The sequence below is a fragment of the Pteropus medius genome, unplaced genomic scaffold (assembly GCF_902729225.1).
Source record: "Pteropus medius unplaced genomic scaffold, Ma_sr-lr_union100, whole genome shotgun sequence".
Lineage (NCBI taxonomy): Eukaryota > Metazoa > Chordata > Mammalia > Chiroptera > Pteropodidae > Pteropus > Pteropus medius.
Window position 1 is genome coordinate 1505344 of NW_024355526.1, and position 26429 is coordinate 1531772.

Sequence of the window (26429 nt, forward strand, 5' to 3'; positions counted from 1 at the left end):
AAAACCCTGACCTGGACTTAACCGTAGTGCGGAAGACGGACAATATGGCTATAAAGCAAGTTCTGGGGTACAGTATCATCTTTGAGTCGGGAGGCAAGGGAAGGCTTCCCTGAGGAGGGAGTATTAAGACCCAAGAATGGTAGAGAAGTGAGCCATGCAGACACCTGAGCTAAAAGCGTTTCGGGGAAGGGAAAGACTAAGGCCCGAGGCAAGAGTGGAGATGGAGAGGGTGGTCCGGGACAGGTGGGTGTGGGTGAAGGCAGGTCAGTTTGGGTGGTGCAGGCCATGAAAGGTGATCGCTTCTGAGCTTGGGGTCCTTGGCTTGTCATGAGCTGACTTAGGGTACCCCCAAAGAAACCTGGGAAGGTTTCCTCAGTACTCGGGGTAGCTCGTTTCATCCTCTGCACCTGTGTGCACCATCGGTGACAGACTAAATGTCCAGTATTTTCCAGGAGTCTCTCTCCCATGACACTGAGTCCTCGCGGTGGGGGTGGGGGACATATTAACCTCCAACTCAGGGTCTCAATTCTTGTTTCGAAGACAGGCCAGAAAATCCCAATTTCAGTCCATGCTTCTTTCTTTAACTCCCAAGGGATGGGAGAAACAGTACGGGAAGTAGGGAACAGGTGACCTCAGCCAGCGCTGTCCAGTTAGGCTGTTTGGTGTGCAGGAAAGGCCTTGCCCTGTGCATAACTGGGTTGCAGGCAGGCAGAGAGGCAGGTGCTAGGCATGGAGCTTGGGGTGACAGGATGCTGCCCAGCAGGGGCACACCGCCTAACTGGCACACCCCACAAAGCCAGACACCCCCCTTAAACAGAACACCCCCAAACGGCGGCAATCCTCATTGGGACATTCCTCACCCCACCCCCACCTTCTCAATCTGGACACTGTCTCCAACCAGGGCACGTCCTCCCTCAGACCCGGCATGCTCCTGGATGGGGCACCCCGGAGCTGGGGCACCTCCCGTAACCGTAGCAACTTTCCCATTGAGACATCCTCCCAAGTGGGGACAGTCCTTCCTACTGGGACACCCGACCCCCCCCCATGCGTCCGGGCAGCCTTTTCAGGCCGGACATCGTCCCCAGCTGACACGCTAGTAGCAGGACACCCTCTGCCCCAGCTGGGGCAGGTCCCCAAACCCGGCACAGCCCATAACCGGAGCACATCCCTCCGGGTCAGGCACACCCCTAACCGGGGCACCGCCCTGGGACACCAGTCAGGGGCCGCCCTCCGCGAAGGCCGACAGAACCGATGTGTGTCCGGGGTTAGAGGTCAGGGGTCCTTCTCCGCCCCCTGCCAGCCCACCAGAATGCTTATGTAGAAGGAGGATACTTGTGAAAACGGGAGGACGACGTCCGCCCTCTGCGTTGCCTCCGGGCAAGGCCGCTCCGCCTGGCCACGCCCCCGCCCGCCGGCGCGCCCCTGTTCCGGCCGGCGCAGGCTCGCGCCGCGGACGCTGTCGTCCGGGCCGCCTTGCGCAGGCGCGCGCGCGCGCGCAGGCGCAGAGGCGCTCGGCCGGTCCGCCCCGCCCTGGGCCGCGAGGCGCGGGCGGGGCGATGGCGCGCGGGAGGGGCGGGGCCACGCTGCGGGCCCGGGCCATGGCCGCCGCCGATGCCGAGGTGAGGAGCGGGGCCGGCGGGCCGGCGGCGGGCGCGGGCGGGCGCAGGGCCGGCGGGGGGCGGGCGCGCCGATCGGGGGCGCCGAGCGGGCGGGCGGGGGCGCCGGGCGGAGGGCGGGCCCGTGCCTCCCCGCCGCCGCCGCGCCTCAGGCCGAGGCCGGGCCGAGGCCCCGGGCGTGCGGGCCGCGCTGCGCCGGGCGCGCTTTGTGCGGGCGCGGGCGGGGGCGGCGCGGCGGGGCGCGGGCGGCGCGGAGGAGGGGGCGGCCCGGCCGCCGCCCGCGCCCCCGCCGGCCTCGGCCGGGCCCCGCGGAAGCCGCGGAGGACAAAAGGGAAAGTGGGGCGAGCCGGCCAACTTCGCGGCGCGGGCGCGGCGAGACTGTGTGCTCCGGTGCTCCCCTGCGCCCCGCTGACCTTCCACTTTGTTCCGAATAGGAGGGCCGCGTCTCTGACGGAAAGTTGGCCGGCCCGGCGCCCCTCCGCGGACAATGCTGCCCGGCGCCGGCGGCTGTCAGCGGCGCGAGCGCGCGACTCCGGCGTGAGCCCAGGCGCGGCGCTCGGCCGGCCGCCGGCGGCCAAAGTTCCCGTTCTTTTGTTAGTGCTCTCGGCCTTCTCCCGAGCTCACTCTCAGGGGCGGCCTGCCCCCTTGCCCGCCGCGGCTCCGGACTCGAACTCCTGGAGGTGGATCGCCGGACCGCCGGAGGCGGTGTGCACGCCCGGGGAAGTGCGGGGACCGTGCGGTCTCGCGGCTGACAGCAGGGACCGGTGGGGAAAAAGTGATGACCCAGCAGGTTCCCTGAGCAGTTGCTCGGGTGTCGTGGTGACTGCGGGGCTGCTCCGGAGCCGAGGCGCAGGAGGGAGCTCTTCCGATAACCCGGTGCGGAGACCCAAGTGCGTGTTCTAAGCGGGGAGCGCGGCCTTTTTATCGATTTGTCTTTCTCTTGCGTTGTTTGCGAGTGTCGATAGACGTAAACGGAGGAGAGGGAAGTTCTTGAGTTCATGCGAGCGGTGTCGATTGAGCACCTACAGTGTGCCAGCAACGTATTAGGCTCCAGGAACGAAAAGGCCAACCGGAGGACCCCAGGTCGCTCCCGGGCTCGTGGGAGAGGGCGTAGGGATGGTCAGTGATGTCCTCTGCGGAGCGCCTGCTGTGTCCCGGGTCCCGCGCAGAGCGGGCCCTTGAGGTAAGTCCTCGAGGACACGAGACCTGGAGGAGGAACGACTTGGCGGCCAGTCCAAGGACTAGCACCGGTCTGGCACACAGTAGGTTTTCAGTAAATAATCGAGGAGCAGATGGCCCCAGATGTCTGACTCCGCAGGCAGCCTTGGTAGAGGGCTTGACCGAGCTGAGGACCGTGGCAGCTTGTGTTTGCTGAGCCCTCACCTGAGTCCACCCTGCCAATTCGCCTTTGTGTGAATTCACTCCTTAAAGCCTGACAGGGGTCTTAGGAGGTGCTGCTACAGCCCCATTTGCTGATGAGAAAGCAGGCACAGTGAGGGCCAAGGTTGCAAAACTTGTGGCAGAGGAGGTGGGTGCAGGTGGCCCGGCTCCAGAGCCCGTGGGCACTAAGCACGCACTGTACCTTCAGCCGTCATTTTAAGTCAGTGAAAGCTCTGGGTTTGGATCTGTGATTCTGAGTATTATGGGGTTCTTGATAGGGCAAGGGGCCTCCTGGACAGTGGGCAGGCATGGGACCATCTGTTGCTAATAAATCTGAGAAGTGGTTACTGGGTCAAGGTTCATGAATTACCCAGTGATTAAACCAGCAGAGTAGACGCTTGGAACTTACCTAACTGCGTGTTTATTTTCTCTTTTCCTTGACCTAGACCAATCGTCCCCCTGTTGTTACACTTAAAAAGAACTCCTGAGACTGTGTAGTGGACGGCACTCTCTCCTCCGTTTTGTGGGTTAGTAAGTGGGGGCTTCTGGGGTTTCATATATGTTCAGGGTCACCCAAGACCAGAGCCCAGGGTGGTGCACTTCATTGAAGGCTCGTGACCCCGTGAACTGTCACCTTTCAGCACGAGGGCCTTCCCAGGCAAATCTGGTCCCGTTCCAGCAGGGTGGCTACTATGCATCTCTTTCTTTAACTGTATATTTTTTTACACACATGCACATAGTCTAAAAAGTCAAATATTGCTGAGAGAGATTTAAAAGCTGCCCCTCCTCTCCTGCCTTTCTAGAAAGGCGGCCGCCACTTGACACAAGCATTTATTTCATGTTTCTAAGTAACATGCTTGTTTGTCATGTCGTATCTTTATTCGCCAATCTTGGAGATTGTCTTTTGGTCCCACTCATGGCAGGAGATGATTTCGGTTCTCATGCTCTCTCTTACCTGAATAGCTTGCAGTTTGGGTTAGATCCATATCCAGAATCTTTATCGGTCTATTCAGGGCATGGCTGCGCCATGCTGAGCTGGATGGTAAACTGTAGTTCTTTCTTGTATAGCCTTTTCTTCTTCCCTGGAGTTAATTGCCTTATTTTTCATTTGTCCACTTTCCTTTGAGCTTCAGAAAAATGTTCTCACACCTTTAATTTTGTAAAATGTTTCTTATTTCCGGTTTTCACCACTCAGCCCTGTCAACTCATCAGTGGTCCCCCCGAGCTTCCCGGTCACCCAGGCTGGGCCAGGGTGCTGGGCCTCGGTTCCCGTGTTAAGGCTTCCTTCTGTGTTTACTTGCTTATGGCGGTGGTGGACACGCTTCCGGTGCCTTCTCAGTGGTTCGTTGGAGGCAGACTCTGGGAACGTGCTCATTCTGCCACCACACGTAAAGAGCAAGTTCGGCCAGGCTTGGCATCCAGGCTGCAAGTCATTTCAGTTTGGAAGTTATCGCCCCAGTATCTTCTAGTTTTCATTGTCGCTGTGGAAAAGTCCAATTTGATTCTTAATCCTTGGCGTTATCCCCGCTCCTAATATAACTTTTAGGATTGTTGCATCCTTGGTGGTTTTTCATTATTTGCCTTAATGCTAGCCGTTTTTCATTTATCGTGCATTGAGTGTATTGAGTGGTCCTTGAAATCTGGGATTGATGCCCTTTCACTTATAGGAAATCTTTCTACAATCATTTGAGACAGTTTATTTTCTACTGTGTTCTCTGTGTTCTTCTTCTCCAATTCCGTAACTTGAATGTTGGGCTTCCAGTACTTAGTATTCTAATTTCTAAAATATTTTCTCCTCATCATGCCTCGATCTTTTTGTTTACTTTTTAGGAGCATTTTTGACTACTTTCCAATTCTTTCACTGAATTTTTAACCTCTGCTTTCATATTTTCATGTTCTCTGCTGCTCTCTGTTACTTTTTTAATGCCTCCTGTTCTTGTTTTATGTGTACAATTTTTGTGTTTATAGTATCTTTGCTTATCTCTTAATTTTAGTTAAATTTTAAAAAAATTAAGAGGTTTTTGCTTCCTGCATTTTTCTGTTTCCCCTGCATTCCTCTTTGCTGTTGTATCCTGTGGCCTCTTTCTTCCGTGCTGGAACCCTTCCAGAGTCTGATGACCCCCTTGGCTGCTTACTCACCTTTGAGAGTAAAGACATCAAATTGGCAAGCGGATTGGGGGCTGGCTTGCCTGGTGCTTTCCCCGGAGGGCGATGAGTCATATTTTTTTGTTGGCTCTCCTGCACGTGTTGCTGCTATCCTACTGTCCGCTGGTTTGGTTTCCTTGGACGAGGGTCCCTCAGTGTCTTGCCTGGCCGGGTTAGCTGATGTCCTGGGGTCAGGTTAAAGGGCCGGGGCGGGAGCAAGGCCTTGCCAGCGACTTCGCTTTCCTCCTCCCCCATCTTCCTGTTCGTGTGTTGTGTGGGGTTTCAAATGTCTCTTAGGTGGAGTTTGCTTCTCTTCCCTGTTCTTGTCTCCGGTTGATTTTTGATAAGAGAGGGGGGTGGAAAGTCTGTTCTGCCGTCTAGAAATCAGAAGCATTTACTGTTAGTTTTGAGGAGTGAATTTGAACTCAAACCGAGAGCACAGCGTCCGGTGGAAAGGGCCTTGAGTGCAAAGGGTCAGCCAGGCTGAGAAAGGCGCCTCAGCCCTGCTCGCATGGGGACACCTGTGGGCAGCTTGGTCAGTGGCCATTCCACCTGTGGTCAGGCCCAGCATGGGGACTGGAGCCCTGGTTTCCTGCTTCTGCTTCCTGTCACATCACAACAGTGTGTGGATTTTATTTTGTCAAGTTTGTCTTTGAAAATAGTTAGCTCATAAGAACCATATTTTAGACTCTTTTTAGGAACTCTACGTTTTCTGTCATTTGTCATTTTATATTTGTCATACGTAAGCTTGGACTTGCCACGTTTGAGGCAGGCCTTGAGCTCTTGTTAAGGGAGTATTTTGCCTTCAGCTGGCATCGCGCATGCAGCAAGGCCCGTACGGAGTAGTTGCTGGAGCCCGGGCGTCTCGGCCTGCTGCGGGCGGGACTCTGGGTGGGATGCCGAGAGCAGCAGGGCCAGACCTGAGAAGGCCTCCCAATCTCTGGTCCGCCTGTGTTTAACTTCTGGGCTTTTCATTTGTTTAAAAAAATCTCTTTGAAGCTTTTGGGTTTTGAAAAGCAAAAAGTCGAAGTGGTGCTTGTCACGTTTCTTGTGCGAGGGCGTCTTCCTAGGCGAGGGTCCTTTTCCCAGTACGGCCACTGCCAGTGGTGTTTGATTTTGACAGTTTTGGACCGCTTTCTGCATCCCACTTTTAATAGGTTCGTAAGTTCTGATCAGAGCATGTTTAAAAGGCTCTCTCTAAGGGACGTGTAAACGTTCATGAGCACCTTCTATTTTCAAAGTGCTATTCTAGGTATTGTGTAAGAGGATGTACAAGTTTTTGAGATTGGTCTCTGATCTCACAAAATTTAAGAGTGTGGAAGAGCAAACATGAGCAAGCGGGAACCGGGATGGAGTCAGCTGACAGGAAACAGGAAGAGGCTTGTGCTGCCGAACCCGGCTCTCCCGGGCCTGGTGCTGGGCGGGCTCCTCTGGGAAGGTGAGTTAGTCCGGGTCTCGAAGGAGGTGCGGCGTGGACTGCAACGGCCAGGTACAGTAGGTACATTTCGGGAAAAATATTAAGGCTTTTAGCAAGTTTAGAAACTTGAACCTTGGAAACCTAAGAATGGCAAGCGGTCGTTGTCTGTTTCTTCTGACGCTTACGAGTGTGTGTGTGCATAGTGAAGGTGGCTGTGATCAGCGAGTGTGTGCCGACGTCCCTCTTTCACGTGCTGTATCTCACATGCATCCGCGTCTTTAACGTTTCGATGGCCGTGCCGTGTATGGTGCATAGACGGCCGGTTTCCTCGGTTATGAGTTGGGCGAGTCTGTAGCCTTTGTACACGGCGGAGTTACTGGGTCGAGGGGCAAGTGGCGTGAGGGTGAAGCTGGAGAAGCAAGGTCAGGTCATGTAGGGCCTTGTCGCCGCGGTAACCACCTGGTAGCTTCTTGAGCACTGTGGACAGTTGTTGAAGGGTTTTAGGCATGGAAGGGTGTTTTAGAAGGATGCCCCTGGCTGCTGTGGGGAGCGTGGGCTGAAGGGAGACCGGAGCGGAAGCAGGGGCCAGTGCATAGGCGTGGGCCTGGTGGCGTGGGGACGCAGAAAGGCCACTGAATGGAGTCGAGGTATAGATGTTTAAATTTAGCTTTTTGAGTACATAGAACATGGTTACATGGTTCAAAATTCAAAAAGTATGAAAGAGTGTAAAGTGAAACAGCTCCCTCCTCCGTTAGCCACTTAGCTCTCTTGGCGGGCCACCAGTATTATCATGGAGCACATGTTAGCAGGTGCATTTGTAGGTGTTGTAGACGTTTTGTTATGGGACTTTCAGGCCTGTTCAGAAGTAGATATAGTGGTGGAATGAGCCCTGTCCACCTGTCCCCTGACATTGGCAGTCCCTTGCTTGTGGCGGTCCCCATTCCATCCTGTTACTTTGAAGCAGTTCTCAGATACGTTTCATTCATGAACATTTCGGTTAATATTTCATCCGGTAAATACCCACTGTTCAGATTTCTCATTTCATGTCAAACGAGGAACAATATGGTCTGTTCATTGCCCTTGCTAGGTATCTCCTAAATTTCAGTATATTGATTTACAAGTCTTTGTCTCTTGCATTTAAGTTTTGAAGATAAGGGTTCCTTTGTCCCGAAGTTTCCCATAACGTTAATTTTGCTGATTGCATTCTTAACAACGTTCAAGGTGCTCTGTCCACCCTGTACCCTATCGCTGGCGTGTGTGAGGATCTGGAGCCGCTGCCCCCAGTTGTGGCAGCTTCCGGCGCACGGGGCTCTCGAGTGGTTGAGATGTGGTTAGTGTGAACTGAGAGGCACCATAAGTGCCAGATACACACGGGACTTCGGAGGCTGAATGCAAAAAAGGCAGGTAGAGCATCACGTTAACACTCCGGTATTGATTGCATGTTGAAATATAACATTTCGGATATATTGGGTTAAAGAAAATATCATTAAAAGTATTTTGTGTTTCTAATTCTTTTTTTAAAAACGTGGTTACTGCAAAATTTAAAATCGTGTACTTGGCCGATGCTCGTGGCTCACGTTACGTGCTGGTTGGCCAGCCTGGGCCAGAGGATCCATCAGACACACGTTTGTCTTTAAAAAAATTTTCTTTTTAGCAAGAATATGTCCTAACTGGTGTTGCGTTTTTAAATCAGGCATAGTAAGTCCATAGTAAGATCTACTTGCCGTGTGCTGTTAACAGTCATCGGCATGCGTTGCTCAGCCACGAGCTCATGAGAGGTTCTGAAATGGCAGTCCTTCGTGTACGGGCTGGATTGCTGCTCCGAGGAAGGAGAGCTGGGTGGCCGTGCGTCCCCCCTGCCCCCCGCCGTCTGAGAAGGAGGGACAGCACTGGGCACTCCGCCTCCCAATGGTCGCCAGCCTAAGATGGGCCTGGAGGGTTCGCTGGGTCGTCGGGGACTGTTCGCTAAGCCGGCTGTGGAGGGGCGGCCGGCCTGGGGTCTGGACCCTCTCCACTCCGTCAGGCTCCGGGCTCCGGGCTGCCCCTCCCCCTTGCCGGTCGCCTGTTCTGTGAGCCCTTGACCGCTGGGGCCAAACACCGCCAGTGACTGGTCGTGGGGACCTCCGCCTCCAGCTCAGTCTGCCCTTCCATTTTTCTTTATTCTGGCAGAATTGGTCTGCCAGAGTCTATCGTTATGGTTCTGTGGTATCTGTCACCACCCTTAATAAGATTCAGTAATAAATTGTTTAACCAGAGCACGAATAGTGTATGTTTTGGGGAGACATTGTTACCATATGACACACATACAGAAAAACGCACAGGTTACGTGTGCGTTTTCTTCAGGTCAACAGGGAGCGTTACCCGAACCGCAGACACCTGCTTGAGCCCCTTGCAGTCTGTCCCGCACGTCTCCGGGGCAGCTGCTGTCTCGATCTCTGATACCGTGATTATTTTCCCGACCGCGAACTCCAGATGCAGGTGACCGGGCAGTGTGCGCCGACGTCGCCTTGTCGCGCCCCGCGTTCCGTTTCGGAGGTTCGCACTTGCCACCGCTCACTGCTCCGTGGTCCGAACAGCGCCACTGCTTTCTCCGTCGCGCTGTCCGTGGACGTCTGAGGTGTTTCCAGGTTGGAGGTGTTCACGTCACGACGATGCGAACGTGCTCGTGTGTGCCTCTTGGTGGACACAGGTTCCCGCCGTGCGTGCTGGGGCATGGGCGTGTGGAGCCGCGCAGCGTGCACGGAGTGCCGAGTGGTCTCATTTCAAGTGCGAGAGGTGTCGGTCGCCCCACGTCCTCGCTAGCGCTTGGAATTTTCTTCTCTTTTCAGCCCCTCTGGTAGGTGTTTCATGTGTCTCATTGTGGTTTGATTTGCATTTCTCTGATCGTTAATGCTGTTAAGAGCCAGTATATTTTTGGTTATTTTGTTTAGCTACTTTTGAGATGTGCCCATTTAAACTTATGGTTTTTCGGGCAGGGGTATTTTCTTATACGGATGAACAATATTCCATTGTGTGGATATAACGCGTTTTGTTTATCCACTTGTTCCCTTTTTTTGGCTTTTATGAATAGTGCTACCATGAGCATCCGTAAACAGATGTTTGTATAGACGTATGTTTTCATTTCTCTCGGGTGCGTACCTGGGGTATGCTTGCTGGGCGTATGGTAACTATGTGTGAAAACTGTTTCCACTGCAGCTGTAGCATATTACATCCCTGCCAGCAACGGAGAAGATTCCAGTCCTCCACCCGATAGCTGGCATTTGCTATTATCTGTGCTTTTGCCTCTAGTTATTCTGTTGGGTGTGATTTGGATCTCCCTAATGACCAGTGATGTGGAGCATTTTTTAAGTTTGTTTATTGGCTATAGGATCCTTTGTCTGTTTCAACTGGGTTGTCTTATGTTTGAGTTGTAAAAGTATTTTTACCTTTTGAAGATAGTAAATACAAATTCCTTACAGATATGTGATTAGCAAATATTTTCTCCCATTCTGTAGGTTGTCTTTTCACTTTCTTGATACTGTTCTTTGAAGTGCAAATGTTTTTAATTTTGCGAAGTCCAATTTACTTATTATTTTCTTCTGTTGCTTGTGTTTTTGGTGTCATAGCCAAGAGTCTCTTTCTAAATCTGATGTCATAAAGTTACCCCTGGGCTTTCCTCTAAGAGCTTTTTAGCTTTAGCTCTTCTGTTTTGTTTGTGATCCATTTTGACATAAGTTTTGTATCTGGTGCGAGGCAGGGGTCCAATTTTATTCTTTTGCATAGAATTCCAGTTGTCTCAGCTCCATTGGGCGAGAAGGCTGTTCTTCCCATCTGTCTTGACACCTTTGTTGTGAATCAGTTGCCCATGAACGTCAGGACCCATTCCTGGACTCGCGGCTCCAGCATGTTGACATACGTGTCCGTCCGTTTGCCCGCACTTGGAGCTTGGTGAGTGAGTGTTGAAATCGGAAAGTGTAAGTCCACCGGCTTCATTTCGCTCTTTGGGGTCCCTTGCAGTTCCACGTGAATTTTAGGATTAGCTTGTCTATAGCTGCACAAAAAGCCCGCTAGGCGTTCGGTCGGGATTGCATTGGATTTGTAGCTCACTTTGAGGAGCCTTAGGATCTTAATGGCACTAAGCCTTCTAGTCTATGAACACAGGATGTATTTCCTGCTCTCTTGAGGTCTTCTCTAATTTCTTTTAATATCTTTTTTTTTTTTCGGTCTGTTTAGCTAAAGTTTTGTCCATTTTATTGTCTCTTCAAAGGATCGATTTGGTTTTCTTGGTATTCTCTGTTTTCCTGTTCTCTATTTCATTTCTTTTCACTGTAAGCTTTATTTTTCTTATGCTTGCTTTGAGTTTACTTTGTACTTTCTAGAATCAGTGTTTTTGTGTGTGGCATGAGGTGTAGAGGTCAGGACTCATCATCTGCATGGCCATGCACTTGAGCCAGCTTCATCCTTTAGCCACTGCACTCAGTGTCACTTCTGACATAAATGAGCAGATCACATATGTGGGGCTCTAGAAGACTGTTTTTGTAGTACGCCGTTAGCATCGCTAAACAGCTGGAAGGTCGCTAAATAGTGTGCAGTTGGGTGACGTTTTCTTAAGGCTCGAGGGCTTATTCGGTCCACCTGCACAGGCGGTTTCCCCGTGCAGCAGGCGATGAAGTGAGACGGGGAGGCGGACGATGTGTCTGACGGTCTGTGCCGTGACGGCATCGTGGCCGTTAGTCTTGGGAGTGGGAGCAGGTGCCGTGCAGAGAGCACAGGCTGTTCGCCGGACGGTTGGAGCTCCCCTGCCAGCCTCACCACTTAGCTTTGCCGCCTCTTGCAGCTTCTCAGCTTCCTCCCTTCTCACGGCTAGTGGTGAGCACGCACTCCAGGTGCCTGGCCCAGAGCAGGTGTGCAGGTGATCGCACCCGATCGACTCTGGCCTCTTCCTTCACGCCGCTGTTTACTGTCCTGCGATGAGCGTGGCATAGCGTTGGGACTTGGCGGAGAGGGCCCGGGCTGTGGGGAGGCACACCTGGGACTAGCCCGTGGGTACCCCTGGGGGGGGGGGCGCTTGGCCGAGTGTGTGCAGAGCAGGAGCCCCGACGGGGTGTGGGGCACGGTGTGCTTTCTTGTGAGACGGTTAATTCGGGGGTGGGGTGCGGATTTTCCACAGTGGTTTTCATTTGGATGCACGTGGTGGCGCAGAGGAGCCTCGTTGGATTCTGCTGCCTGTACCCTGGCTCGGCGGCCATCGGTGGATGAGTGCAGTTACATTCCAGACACGAGCCTTGTGTGACCCAGTAGTTCCTGTCCTTGGCCCCCGAAAAGACCCGTCTATTCACGTGGTTGCACTTTCCCCTTGTTAAAAGGTTTTCGTTGGACCCAGGAGTGAAATGATTATGGTCATGTCTGTTGATTTCTTTCTAGGGCGTGTGATGAGTCAAGGACGCTAGTAAGTGATTTTTGTGGGGTTGTTCACTGAGTCCTTACAATCTCCTCTCAGGTAGGGCTGCTGTCCCAATTTCTTCATTCCACGGAAGAGGAGAAGGGGTGACACCGTGTCTTGCCAGGCAGTCTGGGGTTTGGACCACAGAACAGCAAAAAGTAAAACCTCTGTAAAAGTCAGGAGGGCCCTTAAACTCCGGCTTCCTCCTCCTAGGCCATCTGAGCCGCCGCGGAGGGCGGACGGGGCAGCCCGCCACTGCCAGTGTGCGCGGTCAGCCCTGCCTGCAGACGGACCCGGGGGCCCCCCACTCCCGGGGGGTCTGAGGCAGCCCCGGGGGGGCACGTGGCCTTGCTGCTCGCGTCTGTCTCCTGTTTCCGCCCGGCCAGCTGGCCGTGAGCGGTGCTGTCGTCATCGAGACGCCGCCTCGCACTTAGCGTGCTCAGGATTTGGGGCGGATGTCCGTGGGCTTGTCCCTCACCCTTCTTGTTCCCAGTGCTGTTGTTTCAGGTCATTTAACTTGGCTTTGTAAGATTCGTGTGTGACAGAACAGATGTGCCACTAGCCACTGCCTCATGTCTGTCCCCTCTGTTTCACTCTGCTCAGAGGCAGAGAGGTTGGCACTGAGCGCCCACTCCAGGAGGGTGGCCTGGGCCTCACCCTCAAGGAGCCGTCCAGGCATGGACAGCTGTGTTTTCAGAGAAGCTGCCGGCCCCTCTGGCACGCTTGGCATTGACTGTGGGCTGGGGAAGCAGGACAGTGACCGCAGGTACACGCGGAGCCCCGTCAGGAGCCCCCGCGTGAGGCTGGCGCCCGCCCCATAGTCACTCTGCTGCTTTGCTCTTCATGCGGCTGTACAGACCGACTTTCTCCTCGGTCCCCTGTCTTGGTTTCGTCAGTCGTCATTGAGCATTGGAACTGACATTTAGGGTGGCCTCCCCCTCCCAGTTCAGATCTCGGGGCCGAGGGGCGCGGGTCAGTGTGGCACCACTGTGTGCGGCACAGCGGGTGTCCCAGAGGGTCGGCGCCAGCGCAGGAATTGTGGGCGGCGTCGTGCCGTCCCACGGTGCCAGGTGCTGGGGGAGGCTTCGGTGAGCGAGGACTGTGCTGAGGGTGCTGTGCTGAGGGTGCTGTGCTGAGGGTGCTGTGCGGGCAGGACCTGAAGGGCACATGTGTGTGCTGGGCCTTGTGGTTCCGGTCCAGGCTGCCTCCAGCGGGCTGTCGGGGCTCCCCAGAAGTGCAGTGGGGGACCCGGCAGGACACGGGAGTGAGGGAAGTGCTCTCTTGCTGTCCCCCACTGCCCAGGGAAAGGCAGGGCCTGTTCTGTTCATTACTGAGGCTGCCAGCGCCACCAGCAGGTGGGGACAGGCACAGGCTGGCACTGTCCACCAAACCCATCCACCGAGCCTCACTGCCTAGGTGAAGCTTGTAGTAACAGGACGCTGCCCATCTAGTGTGGGGAGCACTGTGTGGCACTGTTGTCATAAGACTGCTTGTCAGTGACACGGACTCCACCGGTAGGCCTAAGTGGTTTTGTTTACTTTAAGAAGCAGCGCCTTTTACTGGGTTTGCTTTGATTTATGAGCAGTTAGTGAACGCACCCTCTTTTGGATGGCAGAACAGAAGAACTTTCTGGCTCGAATTTTAAGATCCGGATCAGAACTTCCAGATCCTGACATTCGGAACACGCACGAGCTGTTCCAGAAAATGTGGAGGGAGCAGCACGTTGCCCCGTGGGGTGTCACATGTGTTCTTTCCCGGAGTGCCATCTCTGTGTTTGCTTTCTGCCTGCTCTTGTGTGATGTCCAGGATCATTAACACTTTGCCAGAAATTCTGCCACTCGTTAGGTCCGGAGAGGAGGCGGTGGCTTGGCACTCTGAGCGGAGCAGGCCCCTTCCCGGTTACAGAGCGCGCTCTCCCTGGGTGGGGGGACTGTGAATGCTTTACCTGTCTTACTTGTTTACTTGTCAAGCAGGCCTTCCAGTCAGGAACTGTTGCCCCAGCCTTACCGGTGAGACCGAGGCCAGGGGGCCGGGTCGCCTGCCCAGGGTCACCTGTTGGTTGGAGGAGGGCAGGCCAGGTAAGGCCCTGTACTTTGAGTGGACGGGCAGTCACAGGAGGGTTTTGGGTGGGTGGCTGAAGTGCTCTGGCTGCGTGTGGGGCAGGAGTGGGCACAGGAGGACATTGGGGACACATGGAAGGAAGCCCAGGGATGGGCGGGAGCTTGGACGAGGGCGGGGCCGGGTGAGGTGCTGACAGGTCTGACTCTCGGGGTGCTGGAAGGAAGAGCAAGCGGGAGCGCTGGTGCAGGCAGTGAGCCCCGGAAGGGTGTAGCTGTCACTCCCTGAGATGGCAGGCCGGAGGCGCCTGCTGGGCAGGAAGAGAGGCCAGGCCTGCACCCGGGTCAGAAGAGGTCTTTGAGGCCCAGACCCCCGAGATCGTGCTGCGGGGCCAGAGGAAGCCAGCTCGAGGGCGGCGAGGGCAGGAGAACTTCAGCAAGAGCTCGAGGGACGTGTCGCCTGAGGACGGGAGCGGTCAACTCTGTTGCTGGTCGCTGAGAGCGGGAGACGGAAACAGAGCCCATCCTCACATTTGACCACGTGGCGCGTACCGGGGCCCCTGGGAAGCGCTTCCGCCACGTTATCTCATTTCGTTTCAGCATCACCTGTGTGACGCCCTCACGTGGCCGGTCAGTGTCGGGCCAGTTCTGTCCAGGTGCACGTGGGCAGGGGCCGTGGAAGGGCATTCCAGGGTCCAGAAGAAACCACAGAGGGCACATCAGAGGTGTCGGCGGGGAGAGTCACCCTCCGCCCTGGTTCTCCTGGAAGACGCAGAGCAGGCGGGCGCGCCAGCGGCCACGGCGGGAGGGGCCCGGCCTGATGGCAGCGAGTGCGACCTGCCCTGTGATTGGGAGCCAGACGAGACGGGGTGTGGGAGTCAGCCGTGTGGCTTGTGAACAGTTGAACAGTTATGAGAATTAGCGTTCTGAGACCACTTGTTTAGGTATTTTGTGGATGTTTCCTCTGTCATCTTCTTAGGGTGTAGTGTCACATGGGACTGCAGCCAGCGGAGGTAGCTGACAGCGCAGTTAGACCCAGGCCTCGGATTCTTGTCCCCATCCTAAGGACGGTGGGAGGGCTTCTGAGAGGGTGTGACTTGGTGGGTCAGGCTTGCATCTTCGTAGGTGTTGCCGGGCCGCCATGTCGGGAGTGGCTTGGAGGGCGGCAGCCGTCTTCCAGGAGGTGGCAGATGTCCCTCCTCTGTGACAGCTATGTGATGTGGCAGCTGGGGAAGGGGTCGGGCTGACTCGCGGGGCCAGGTGCGCGGAGGCCGGCGGGCTGGCGCGTTGCGGAGGCGGCGCGTGCTTCCTGCTGGCCGCGTGTCGAGTCCTCAGGCTCGCGCGCCGGCCCCCGGAAGCACAGTCGGGTCATTCCACGATTTTCATTGCCAAAAGTAAAAACATGAATAGCTGACTGCTCTTTTCCTGAGTAATACAGACCTAGTAATCGGAAGGTTGGAATTTTTGGAGGAATGACATTTTGCTCAGTTGGGGTTCAGAGTAGTGTTCCCCGTCGTGCAGATCTGCTGGAAACGCCCACCCGGTAGTGCTGGCATTGGAGTCAGTTTTCTGTTTTTCACCTTGAAAGGTCTTCACACCGATAAGTGTCATGGCCACAGCCCCCCGTCCGCCCGGAGTGCGCGATTTCCTTCTCCCGAGACGTGATTCGCTTGCCATGAGCTTCGCAGTTTAAAGTGTGCAGTCAGCATCGGCCTCGTGTTCACAGAGTCACGCAGCGTCCCCACCGTCTCACTCCAGAACGTTCCGTCACCCCCAAAGGACCCACACACCTGTTGGCAGTTCTTCCCCAGCCTCCCCTCCCAGCCCCTGGCAGGCTCTGTGTCTGTGGCTTTGCCTGTTCTCGGCGTGTCGTGTGAATGGAATCACACGCTCAGTGGCCTTCTGTGATTGTCCTCTTTCATTCGGCATCGTGTTTTCAAGGTGCGTCCGTGTCGTGGCCCGTGTCATTACTTCATCCGTTTTTATAGCGTCCCGTAGCACGCGTATGGCATGTTTTCTTCCTCTCGGCCAGAGGTGGCCACCGGGGTAGATTCCAGCTTCGTCCCCTTTGAGCAATGCTGCCGCGGACATTCGAGGACAGGTGTTTGCGTGGCCCTCTGCTTTAAATCCTCTTAGGTACATACCTGGCATCAGAATTGCTGGTCATGTGGTGGCCGCGTGTAACCGTTTCCACAAGTGACTGCCGCAGCGTCCCCACGGCCCCGCCGCCCCTCATCGTCCCTCCATGTGTGGTCGCGGTCCCGGGGGGTGCCAGGCGGTTTTTCACGTGGTTTCCTTTTGCGTTTCGATGACAGTTTGTGATGCCGAGCACCTTCTTATGAGCCGGATTCACACATCCTCTTCGTAGGCGTGGCTCATTTGAAGCCTGGCTGTGTCTTCGTGGACGGGCGCGCCTCACCTCCGTCTTTGCGTCTCCGCGCTCTACAGGTGTCGTGGTTCTGACAGGCCCCCCAGCAGAAAGGCCGCGACTCGCCTCATTGCGACACTCCCTTCTGTTGTGGTGGTCTGGACCGGAACCGCAACGTCTTCGAGGCACGCCTGTGTTCTGGGTTCAGGTCTCGTTAGGTATATGGTTTGCAAATATTTTTTCCCCTCGTAGGAAGCTGTCTTTTTGCTTTCTAATTTTTCTTTGATATCTTTGGAAGCACAAAAGTTTTGATGAAATCCAGTTTTTCTATTTTTTTCCTTTGGTTGCATGTGCTTTGGTGTCCTATTTAATCGCCTAATCCAAGTCACGAAGTTTGGGTTTTCTTCTAAGGGTTTTATAACATTTAGGTCTTTATTTTGAGGTAATTTCCGTATATACTGTGAGGTAGGAGTACACCTTTATTCTTTGACATGTGGCTTTCCAGTTAGCCCAACACCACTTATTGAAAAGACTGTTCTTTTCCCCTTGATCTGTATTGGTATCCTTGTTGAAAATGAGTCGACCATAAATGTGAGTTTTTATTTCTGGATTCTCAAGTCTTCTCCATTGGTCTGTTACGTTTCTCCGTATCCCATGCCATCTTTTCTTCGTTATTATAAGCATGTAATAAGTAACAAAAAACAATGGGAAAGTGTGAGTCCTCCAACTTTGTTCTTTTTAAAGATTTTTTAGGCTCATTTTTTCGGCTCATTTTTTTCGGCTCATTTCCTTAGGAATGTTAGGATCAAGTTGTCAGTGTCTGCAAGAAAGCCATGTGGGTTTCGAAAGATCGTGCTGAATGTGTAAGTCACTTACGGGCGTTGCCATCTTAGTGTTAAGTCTAGTGCGTGAATACACGACGTGTTCAGTTATTTAAGTCTTTGAGTCCTTTTAACCGTTTTCATGTACAAATCTTGCACTTCTTTTGTCAGATATATCTCTAAGTATTCTTTTTGATGCTTTTGTAATGGAATCGTTTTCTTAATTTCATGTTTAGGTTGTTCGTTGCTAGTAAGTAGAAATACAGTTGATTTTTGCACATCGATCTTGTGTCATGCACCCTTGCCGAAGTTGTGTATTAGCCCTAATAGTTTTTTCCTGGATTCCTTTGGATTACCTATGTACTGGATCATGTCATCTGGGAATAGAGCTGGTGTTACATCTTCCTTTCAAATCTGCATACCTTTTATTTCTTTTTCTTGACTAATTGCTCTAAATAGAACCTCCAGTCAATTGTTGAGTGGAGGTGGTGAAAGGCCCCCACCCCCACCCCCACCCCGCCGCTGCCCATTCGTGTTTTCAGGGGAATGTTTTCAGCCTTACACCATTAAGTATGTTAGCCTCGGGTTTTCGCAGATGCCTTTTATCAGGTGCACGAAGTTCCTTTCTACTCCTACTTCGTTGAGTGTTTTGATCAGAAAGGAGTATTGGATTTTGTTAAATGCTTTTCTTGTATCTGTTAAGATGATCATACGATTTTGTGGTTTTGTTCTTAATCGGTATAGTATATTACATTGTTTTTCATATGTTGAATCAACTCTGCATTTCTGCAGTAAATCCATTTGTCACGGTATCCAACCCTTTCACATCTTGCTGTGTTTGGTTTGCTAGTATTTTGTTGAGGATTTTTACATCTGTATTCGTAAGGTATACATGGGTCTATAAGTTTTTTTTTGTGATGTCTTTGTGCAGAATGAGTTAGAAAGTGTCTCCTCTTTTGTGAAAGTGTTGGTAAAGGATTGGTGATCTGGAAATGTCTGGTAGGGTTCACCTGTGAAGCCATTTGGTTCTGGGCTTTTCTTTGTTGCAAATTATTTGATTATTTAATCTTTCGTTATGGGTGTTCAGCTTTTGTATTTATTCTTGAGTCATTTTTGGTGTTTGTGTCTTTTTAGGAATTCGTTCAATCCCTCTAGGGATCTTTGTTGGCATACAGTTGCTTATGGGTATTCTCTTATAATCATCTTGATTTTTTCAGAGGGTGGTAGTAATATTTATCTTCCATTCCTGGTTTTACTAATGTGAGTCTTCTTTCTCTTGGTCAGTCCAGCCAAAGGTTCGTGAGTTATGTTGAAGTTTCAAAGAAGTAATGATTTTGTATTTTTCCTCGTTATTTTTTTTAAATTCTCTATTTCATGTATTTTCACTCGACTCTGTATTTCCTGTCTTCTGCTTGCTTTGAGTTTAGTTTGCTTATTTTCTGGTTTCTTCAGGCGGACGCTTAGGGTCCTGGTCGGAGCTCTCCTTTTCCGAAGCAAGAATTTAAAGCGATACATTTGCCTAAAGCTCTTCTCTAGCCGGGTTATGGGCTGAATTGTGTCTCCCAAAAAGATATGTTGGAGTCCTAACCTCCACCACCTCAGAATGTGGCCTCGTTTGGAAATAGGGTCATTGTGGTGAGTTCACATGGGGTTGTACTTGGGTAGGTGGGCCCCTGGTTGAATCCGGTTGGTGTCAGCATGAGAGAGGAGAATGCCTGTGGGTGCCGACGGGCCCAGAGGGAAGGTGGGGCACAGACATTGGTGGAGGGCGGCCCTGTGGCCGGAGGGGTGTGTCCACGTGCCGGGGAAGGCACAGGGTTGCTGGCGAAAGGCAGAGGTACAGTGGCAGGAAGGCGGCTCTCCTGGACCCCCTAGAGCGAGGAGGGCCCAGCTGGCGCCTAGATGCGGGACTTCAGGTTTCCATACTGTGAGACGACGAATTTCTGCCGTTTTAGTTCACGCGGTTTGTGGTGCTCTATCAATTTTGAAATGTGTTTTCATACTTTTTTCAGTTCAAAATATTTTGTTTTCCCTTGTAATTTTTGACCCATGGGTTTTTTTAGAAGTGTATTGTTTAATTTCTAAACGTTTAGGTATTTCCTAGATTTCCTTGTCTTGTTGATTTTTAGTATAATTTCATCGTGGTTGTAGGACATACGTGGTTTAATTTCAGTTTGTTTGCGTTCGTTGGGTGATTTTTTATTTTTTTTAATTTTTAGGCGAGGCAACCCTTGGTCGACCTCACACATTAGAATCCCTTATTTTTTTATTTTTTACGCCTACAGCACCCAGTCTTCTTAGGTGGTCTCCTATCCAAGTACTCACCAGGCCCGGCCCTGCTCAGCTTCCGAGATCAGCTGGGACCGGACGCGTTCAGAGTGGTGTGGCGTCGACTGTTAGGTGATGTTTTAGTGGCACAGATCGTGCCCTCTTGGAGAGGGTTGGTAAGCCCCTGGACAGGATGTGTGCCGTGTCACCGGGTGTGCCGGGCGCGCCGGGTGCGGCTGGCCTGCGGAGCGGGCGTCCCTGTCAGTTACTGTGTCAGTCACCGGCAGGAGGGTTGTGGACTCTCCGGCTGTCATTGTGGGGGTTTCTTTTCTTTCGGCTTTGTCTGTTTTCGCTTCACGCATTTTGATGGTCTGTTGTTAGTTTTGTGTATATTTATAGTTATTTCTACTTTTGTTTTGACCCTTTTATCGTTATGAACTGCCCCTCTCTGTTTCTAGAGATAGTTCGTGTTTGTTGTGATAGCAGGACAGCCACTCAAGTTCTCTGATGGTTTCTCTGTTCATTGTGTATCTTTTCCTGGCCTTTTACACTTAAGCTCTCTGTCTTTCGATCTAAGTGTGTCTGTAGCAGACAGCATACAGTTGGGTCATATTTTCCCTACCCAATTCAGTCAGTCTCAGCTTTTTAACTGGAATATTAATCCATGTGCGTTTGATGTAGTTACTGAAAAGGTAGGGTCTACATTGTTTGGTATTTGTTTGCTGTGTCTTCAGTCTTTTTGTCTCTTTGTTTCTCCATTACTTTCTTTGAGTTACAGATGTTTTTCTAGTGTGTCATTTTAATTTCCTTATTGACTCTATTTTTTAATGGATTCCCTGAGGGTTACTATTTAATATTTAACTTATAACAATCTCATTTGGATTAATATCAGTTTTATTAAAATAGTTTGCAAAAAAAATTGCTCCTTTGTATCTCCGTTGTTTTTTTTTGACCTCCCTGCTGTTATTTTCACGCAGGTTACGTCTGCGTTGTATGATCATCCACGCAGGCTTCCGGTTACTGCCTCACGCAGCTGTCTTTTAAATCATACAGGAAAAGAAAAGTTATAACTAAAAATACATGTATACTGCCTTTCATGGACTTACTGTATTCACGGGTGTGATTGCCTTTTCTGGCGCTCTTTATTTATATGCATTTGAGTTACAGTCTGGTGTCCTTTCATGGAGTCTGAAGGACCTCCTTAGTATTTCTTGGTGGGTAGGTCTGCTGGGACAAGTTGTTTCTTTTCGTTTATCTTGGAATGTTTCAATTTCTCCTTCATTTGTGAGGAAACTTTGGTGTGTGTGGAATGCTTGGTGGACAGTCTTTTTCTGCTAATGCTTTCTGCGTGTCATCCTGCTGCCTCTGCCGCCGTGGTTTCTGATGAGACTCAGCTGTCAATCTCGCTGAGGGTTTCTCTTGCTGCATTCGAGAGTCTCTGGCTCTGGCTTTTAACCGTTGGATCATGCTGTGTCTAGGTGGGGTCTCTTAGAGTTCTCCTTGTTTGGAGTTCGTGGAGCTTCTTGGACTTTTCTGACTTTTCTGATGTCGCTTTCCCGTCAGTCGTGAACTCCATGCTGAGTGCCCCGTCTGTAAGGTCGACGTCTTTTGTCTTTCACTCTCGCAGAAGGGTCAGTCCTGAACACGGAGCCTGCCGTCTGGGTCAATGACAGTAATCGTGGACGGAAAGCACGGCTTTCAGCATCCAGAGTCCACTGTCCCATTCTTGCTGTAACTTTCCGGGTGTGCACCGGTGACAGCCTAGCCTCGTGACCGTGTGGGGTGCCTTCGCCTGGCATGGCCGAGCTCTGCGTCACAGCACGGACGCGACCGCAGACCGCACGTGGGCACGCGAGCCCGGGTCGTGTGCACTGACCGTGTGGGCGCTGAGATTGGGATTTCGGTGACTTTTACGTGTATTTAGAAACCCAAGCGCGTGCTCATGGAGATATGTCCCCAGGCCTGCCGCGTGCCCTGCTCCCGGCCGGGTCTCCGACTTCGTGGTCCACAGCCAGATTTCTTTGTCATTACATTACTGTCGTCTCAGTGGCCCGGCTATACACTCTCTGAAGGTAGGGCTTTAGCTTTTATTAGTTTCCCCCAAACACCTGGCACATTTCAGGTGCTCTGTAAATGTTGTATAACTTGATGTAAAAGGAGAGAGCGCTGGAAATGGCTTACGGTTTTGTTTTTTTTTTTTGTTTTGAGTGGGAGACAGTGGCGCAAGGTGAATCCTTTTGAAATTAACTGACTTCCAAGTGAAGATAGGGACCATTTATTCATTCCTCCGTTCCTTTGTTTTTATAGCGAATATTTAATGTCTTCTGTTGTCAGCCTCCGAGCTGGGATCAGGTGAGAATGAACGTGGTGCCTGGTCTTTATGGAGGTCCTTGTGTCTAGTTCTGGGAACGGCATGTGGTCACACCACTTGGTAGTTGCTGTTAAAAGAGAAAGTGTTCTGGAAGCAGCGAGGAGGAGCGCTAACCCCTGGGGGTGGTTGAAGGAAGGCCTCCTGTCTGTCCACCTGCTGTAGCCCAGGGCCGCTGGTGTCTGCTGCTCACATTCCAAATGGACTCTCAAACTGAGGCTGGCTGGCTGCTGCCCACGTGCAGATCGGAGCAACAGTGGCCGCCATCTCCAGCAAGCTGGCCATGGCCCGTGTGGCATTCGAACACTTGAGACGTGTCCACACGAGCAGGTGTGCTGTAAGTGTGAGGCGCACACCGGATGTCAGAGACTTGAGGTAGTTGGTATTTCTCTTTTGGTTTTAATTATTTTCTGTTGGTCACATGTTGAAATGACAATATTTCGGATCCGTGTTGGGCTAAGCAAACTTTAGTAACGTGAATGACCCCTACCTCTGCTTTGCTGGTGTGCCTGTTGGAGCACTGTAGAAGCACCTGTGGCCCACGCTGCCCTCCTGAAGGACATCTCCGGGGGTGCTACTGGGGGACCATCTGGAATGCCAGTCCTGTGATCTTGGGGGGAGGGGGTCACCCTCCGGAAAGAGGGCTAAAGAGTAAGGGGACCGAATGGCAAGCTGGAGGGATCTCCCACTCTGGGTGAGGGGTGAGGGCTTCGGAAGGGTGGTCAGCAGTAGGGGAGCAGGCCGGCCCCGCGGAGCTTGCAGGGGAGCTGGGTGTCCAGTGGCCCCCTGCTTTTGGCTTGAACATTCGTGCTGCCGTCGTGGCTTTGAAACTGTGGGGCGCTTGTGCTCACATGCCTCTTGACCCTTCTGCGAAGCCAATCCTGATCACCTGGGCTTCACCCCGCCTTTGCTGTTTCTGGGACCTACCAGCCCGCCCTCTCAGCCGGTTGAGAGCAGGACACCACTGACTAGGTATTGCTGACCCCATCGGTGGCCCTCAGCCGCTGCCTCGCTAGACCTCTCAACAGCATTTGGCCCAGTGACGCAAGCAGACAGGGATGGTCAGTCGTCAGAGTCCCGGTACACCCGAGCCCTCTCGGTCTTGTCTGCACAGCCCTCCTCCTGGGCCTCGCCTCCAGGTTCGGAAGTGCCCTGGGCCCTGTCCTGCCCCCTGTGCTGCGTGTCCTTGCTATGAGCGACCCTCACCTGGGCTCCAGGTTCGGGACGTGTGGGCTGCTTGGCGGGCCGAGGGGTGCCAAGCCCTCGGCTGACCTCTGTGCCTGCGCTGTGGCCACTCGTCACAGTGGCCGGCAGCATCGGCAGAGGACGCCGTGGGCCCTGCCATTAGAGAACATCCCCTGCCAGCCAGCGGGCTGTCGCCGAGGTCTGCACTCGCCTCCTCCCTGCTTCACGACGGCCCCCGTGCCCCCTGTCCAGGGGCCTGGTGTCCTCGCAGACACACTGGGGCTCACTGCACCCTGGGCCTGGGGCCTCCTGGCTGTGCTCAGCCGATCAGAGGCCCGTGCTCCCTGCCCGCCCACCTGGAGGGCTCTGCCCAGCTCACCAGCACAGCTGTGAATATGGATGGCACTCTGTTCTTGAGGGCGCCCTCACCCCTTGCATTTGGTGTGTGCTGGGAAACCAAAGCGCCGTGCCTAGGAAAGTTTGCGGGAACGTCTTGCGTAGGAATTGGAGAACTTTTGCAAGTGTATCAAAGTAAACTGAAGAAGTGCTCTTCCAAGGGTGTGTATGTTTTAAAGTTTTATAAATATTGCCAAGTTGCCCGCAAGGAGGTTTCATTAATTTTATTACACCAACAGTTGAGAATTGCCTGTTTATCCATACTCTCACGTTAACAGACTTTAAAGTGTTTTGCCGACCCGATAGGTGGAAAATGGTATTATCTTTGTTGCTTTAAATGCATTTTCTTAATAACGAGTGAAATCCCATAAGTTTTGATCAGCATCTGAGTTCATCTTTCTTTGGCTGCCGTTTCTGTGCTTTGTGCCTTTGGGGAGAGGGAGCCGAGGCGGGCTGTTCTCTGTGCGTGGCGGGCCAGCTGGGAACTGGCTGGGGATCTGTGGACACTGTGTTTCGTACGTTCAGACTTCTAGCCCGGCGTCTGAGGTCGGTGGGTCCGTCGTTTGCTCTGGGCTCCGGGGAACTCAGGGACTGAAAGGGGAGCATCTTGTCGCGCGTTTTCTCGCTTGCCGTCCCTGGGCTTTGGCTTGGCCCCTCCCGCTGCCGGCTCTCGGGTCCAGCCACGGTCTGCAGGCCCAAGACCAGCATCAGCCAGAAGGACAGAGTCGCGGGGTGAGTCGCAGAAGAGCATTTACATAGACAGGTTAATGTTATTGACTTTCATGGAACTTTAAAAACAGGAAATGACATTTGTGTCTTTCTTTTGCAGTTTGCATGAAACCTTGAGATGCTACGTTTAAAATATTGCCTCCTTTAAAAGAACTTCAAATATTTAATGTTTTGTATTAAGAGCTCCAGCTTGGTCTTGGTTGGAGGGCTGGCACAGCTATAAAAGGGTCTCTCCCCTTCAGGGGGCGTTTCCGGGTGGATACAGATGTTTGGGGAGGCCACACGTGGGCTAACGTCTGGGCCGAGCCCTCCCACCCTATGCGTGCTTACACTAGGCCAGATGCGGCTCTTGCTTTGCTTCTCTGTGACTGTCACATGGGCCTAGGTGCGCTCCTAATGACAGGGCTGGTGATGTGACTCCTGTTCTCTTAGACGTGACCTCAGACTCTTTTCCTAGGTTTTTGTTGACCAGTATCTTTTGAACAAAGCTGGCCCCAGGAGGCCCTAAGGGGCGCGCCGTTTGTGTGGAAGTTGCTGACGCTTTCTGCAGAAGGACCCTTCTCCGTTTTTAGGATGAAGACAAATGTGTTGGGCTTTCTTTCAGAGAAAATGTGAATTCTTTTCAAACGTTTGTGACTCTGAAGGTTGCAGGTGCACTGTGGTCTGCGGCTCGGGAGAGGTCCCTGTCCCGGGCTCCTGCCATTCCCGCCTGGTTGGCACCACTGAGGAAGGGCCGAGTGGGCCCGGCTCCTGTGGCTCTGTGTGGGGCATGGTGGCCGCAGTAGGCAGCTGCACCAGGCAGAAGAAGGTGCCAGAGTCCCCGCGGGCACGTGGCATGCCGTGTTGTCGTCCCTTGGTCAGCCCCGTCTGCGTGGGCGCCTTCGTCTGGGACCGGGCCTGGGACATGGGGGCTCTGTTGTGCTGATGGCCCCCTCCTCCTCCCCTACCCCACCCTCACCACCCAGCACCCTGCTTTGATGCCTTGCCACCTGCTAGTGCACTCTCCTGGGAGTGGGGGGTGGTCCCAAAGCTGCTGTACTGAAAACCAGGTATGGCTTGGTCCCTGTTGGCAGGAAGCAGCTCATGACCTTTCCAGTTAGGCTGATGACAATGCAGTGTCTTTTCTGAGCTCTTGCTGAGCAAGGAAGCGTCCTTGCTTCCTCCTCCCGCCCCAGTGGGGGCCTCTGGTGATGGGGAGCGCGGCTAGGGGCACATGGGTGAGAGCGCGCGGGGCTGGGGACCGGCCTGGTGCTGGAGGAGCTGGCTGTGTCACTGCGGTGCCCTCTGTCCGCCCAGCGCTGAATGTGCTGCTGGCGCCGTCCGCCCCCCAGGAGCTGCTGGGCCAAGGCTGTGCCTTGCGCACCGGGCCGTCCGGGTTGCGGGGTGTTCTGGTGGGCGTGGTCAGAGACTCAAGGCTCAGAGCTTCCCCTTGGGTTTTCAAGGCGATGCCCTAGGGAACCCGGCCAGTGTGTAAGCCTTGGGGACCTGGTGAGCACTGTGGGTTTGGGGTCACAGGCCACAGGTCCTGGAACAGCTTTCCTGCTGGGGGCGGGTGGAAACTCCACTCAGCCGCTGAGGAAGAGGGAACAATGGGGACGGCTCCTTTGTGTCTGCCCGTGGATGGGGCCCTGGGCAGTGGCTGGCTGTGGCGGTTGGCGGTGGTTCTGAGGGGGCCGTCTGGCCCGGGGTGGAGCACGCTCGAGCACCTGTGGCACGGTGTCGCTGCTGCTTGGCGTCAGCCGCTCAGCTGTAACAGTGTCCGTTTCCATCCTTTCTGGTTTGAAAAGAACGCTTTCAGAGGAGACCTTTCCTGGGCCTCGTAGAGGGGTGCCCTGTGCCCCACCCCGGGCTCTGGCCGCCTCCCCCTTGGGAGGGGTCCCTCTGTGGGCAGGGGAGACCGGGGCGACTGCTGCAGGTACAGACCGCGCGGCCTGAGGGGGGCCCGGGGCTGGGCAGGCGGGGAAGGCAGGCAGGGGAGGCCTCAGCTCCCGCAGCCCTCGGCTTTTCACACTAAGAGTTTTAGAGACAGGGGCTCCCTTTTAGCGTTAGAAGATTTCTGTCTTCCGCTTGAAGCAGGATGACTCGTCCGTAGATTGTGGCATTAAGAGAGAAAGAACAGCATGACCAAAGTGAGAAAGTTTAAGCGAAGTAAACATTTCAGAGAGTTTTTAAAATTAAAAATATATTCAGTCAAGCAGTTTATCTTTTTAGAGACCTAAGGGAGGAAAGGTAAGCCGTTAACGCTGTTATCACAATG

At 53.2% G+C, this 26429-nt stretch overlaps 1 protein-coding gene across 13 annotated transcripts in view; it reads left to right on the plus strand.

The window, feature by feature from the left end:
* Positions 1-1560: 1560 nt before the first annotated feature.
* EHMT1 (euchromatic histone lysine methyltransferase 1) overlaps positions 1561-26429 on the plus strand; it is a 115057-nt gene continuing 90188 nt past the window's right edge. For 9 of the 13 annotated variants that reach the window (XM_039858999.1, XM_039859008.1, XM_039859014.1 and 6 more), the window contains exon 1: positions 1561-1619. In XM_039858999.1, coding sequence (XP_039714933.1) covers positions 1599-1619 — 21 coding nt within the window. In that variant the 5' untranslated portion in view covers positions 1561-1598. Of the gene's footprint in view, positions 1620-2157; positions 2507-26429 lie in introns of those variants that run through there. The other 4 variants (XM_039859005.1, XM_039859004.1, XM_039859000.1 and 1 more) reach the window with 3 other exon arrangements.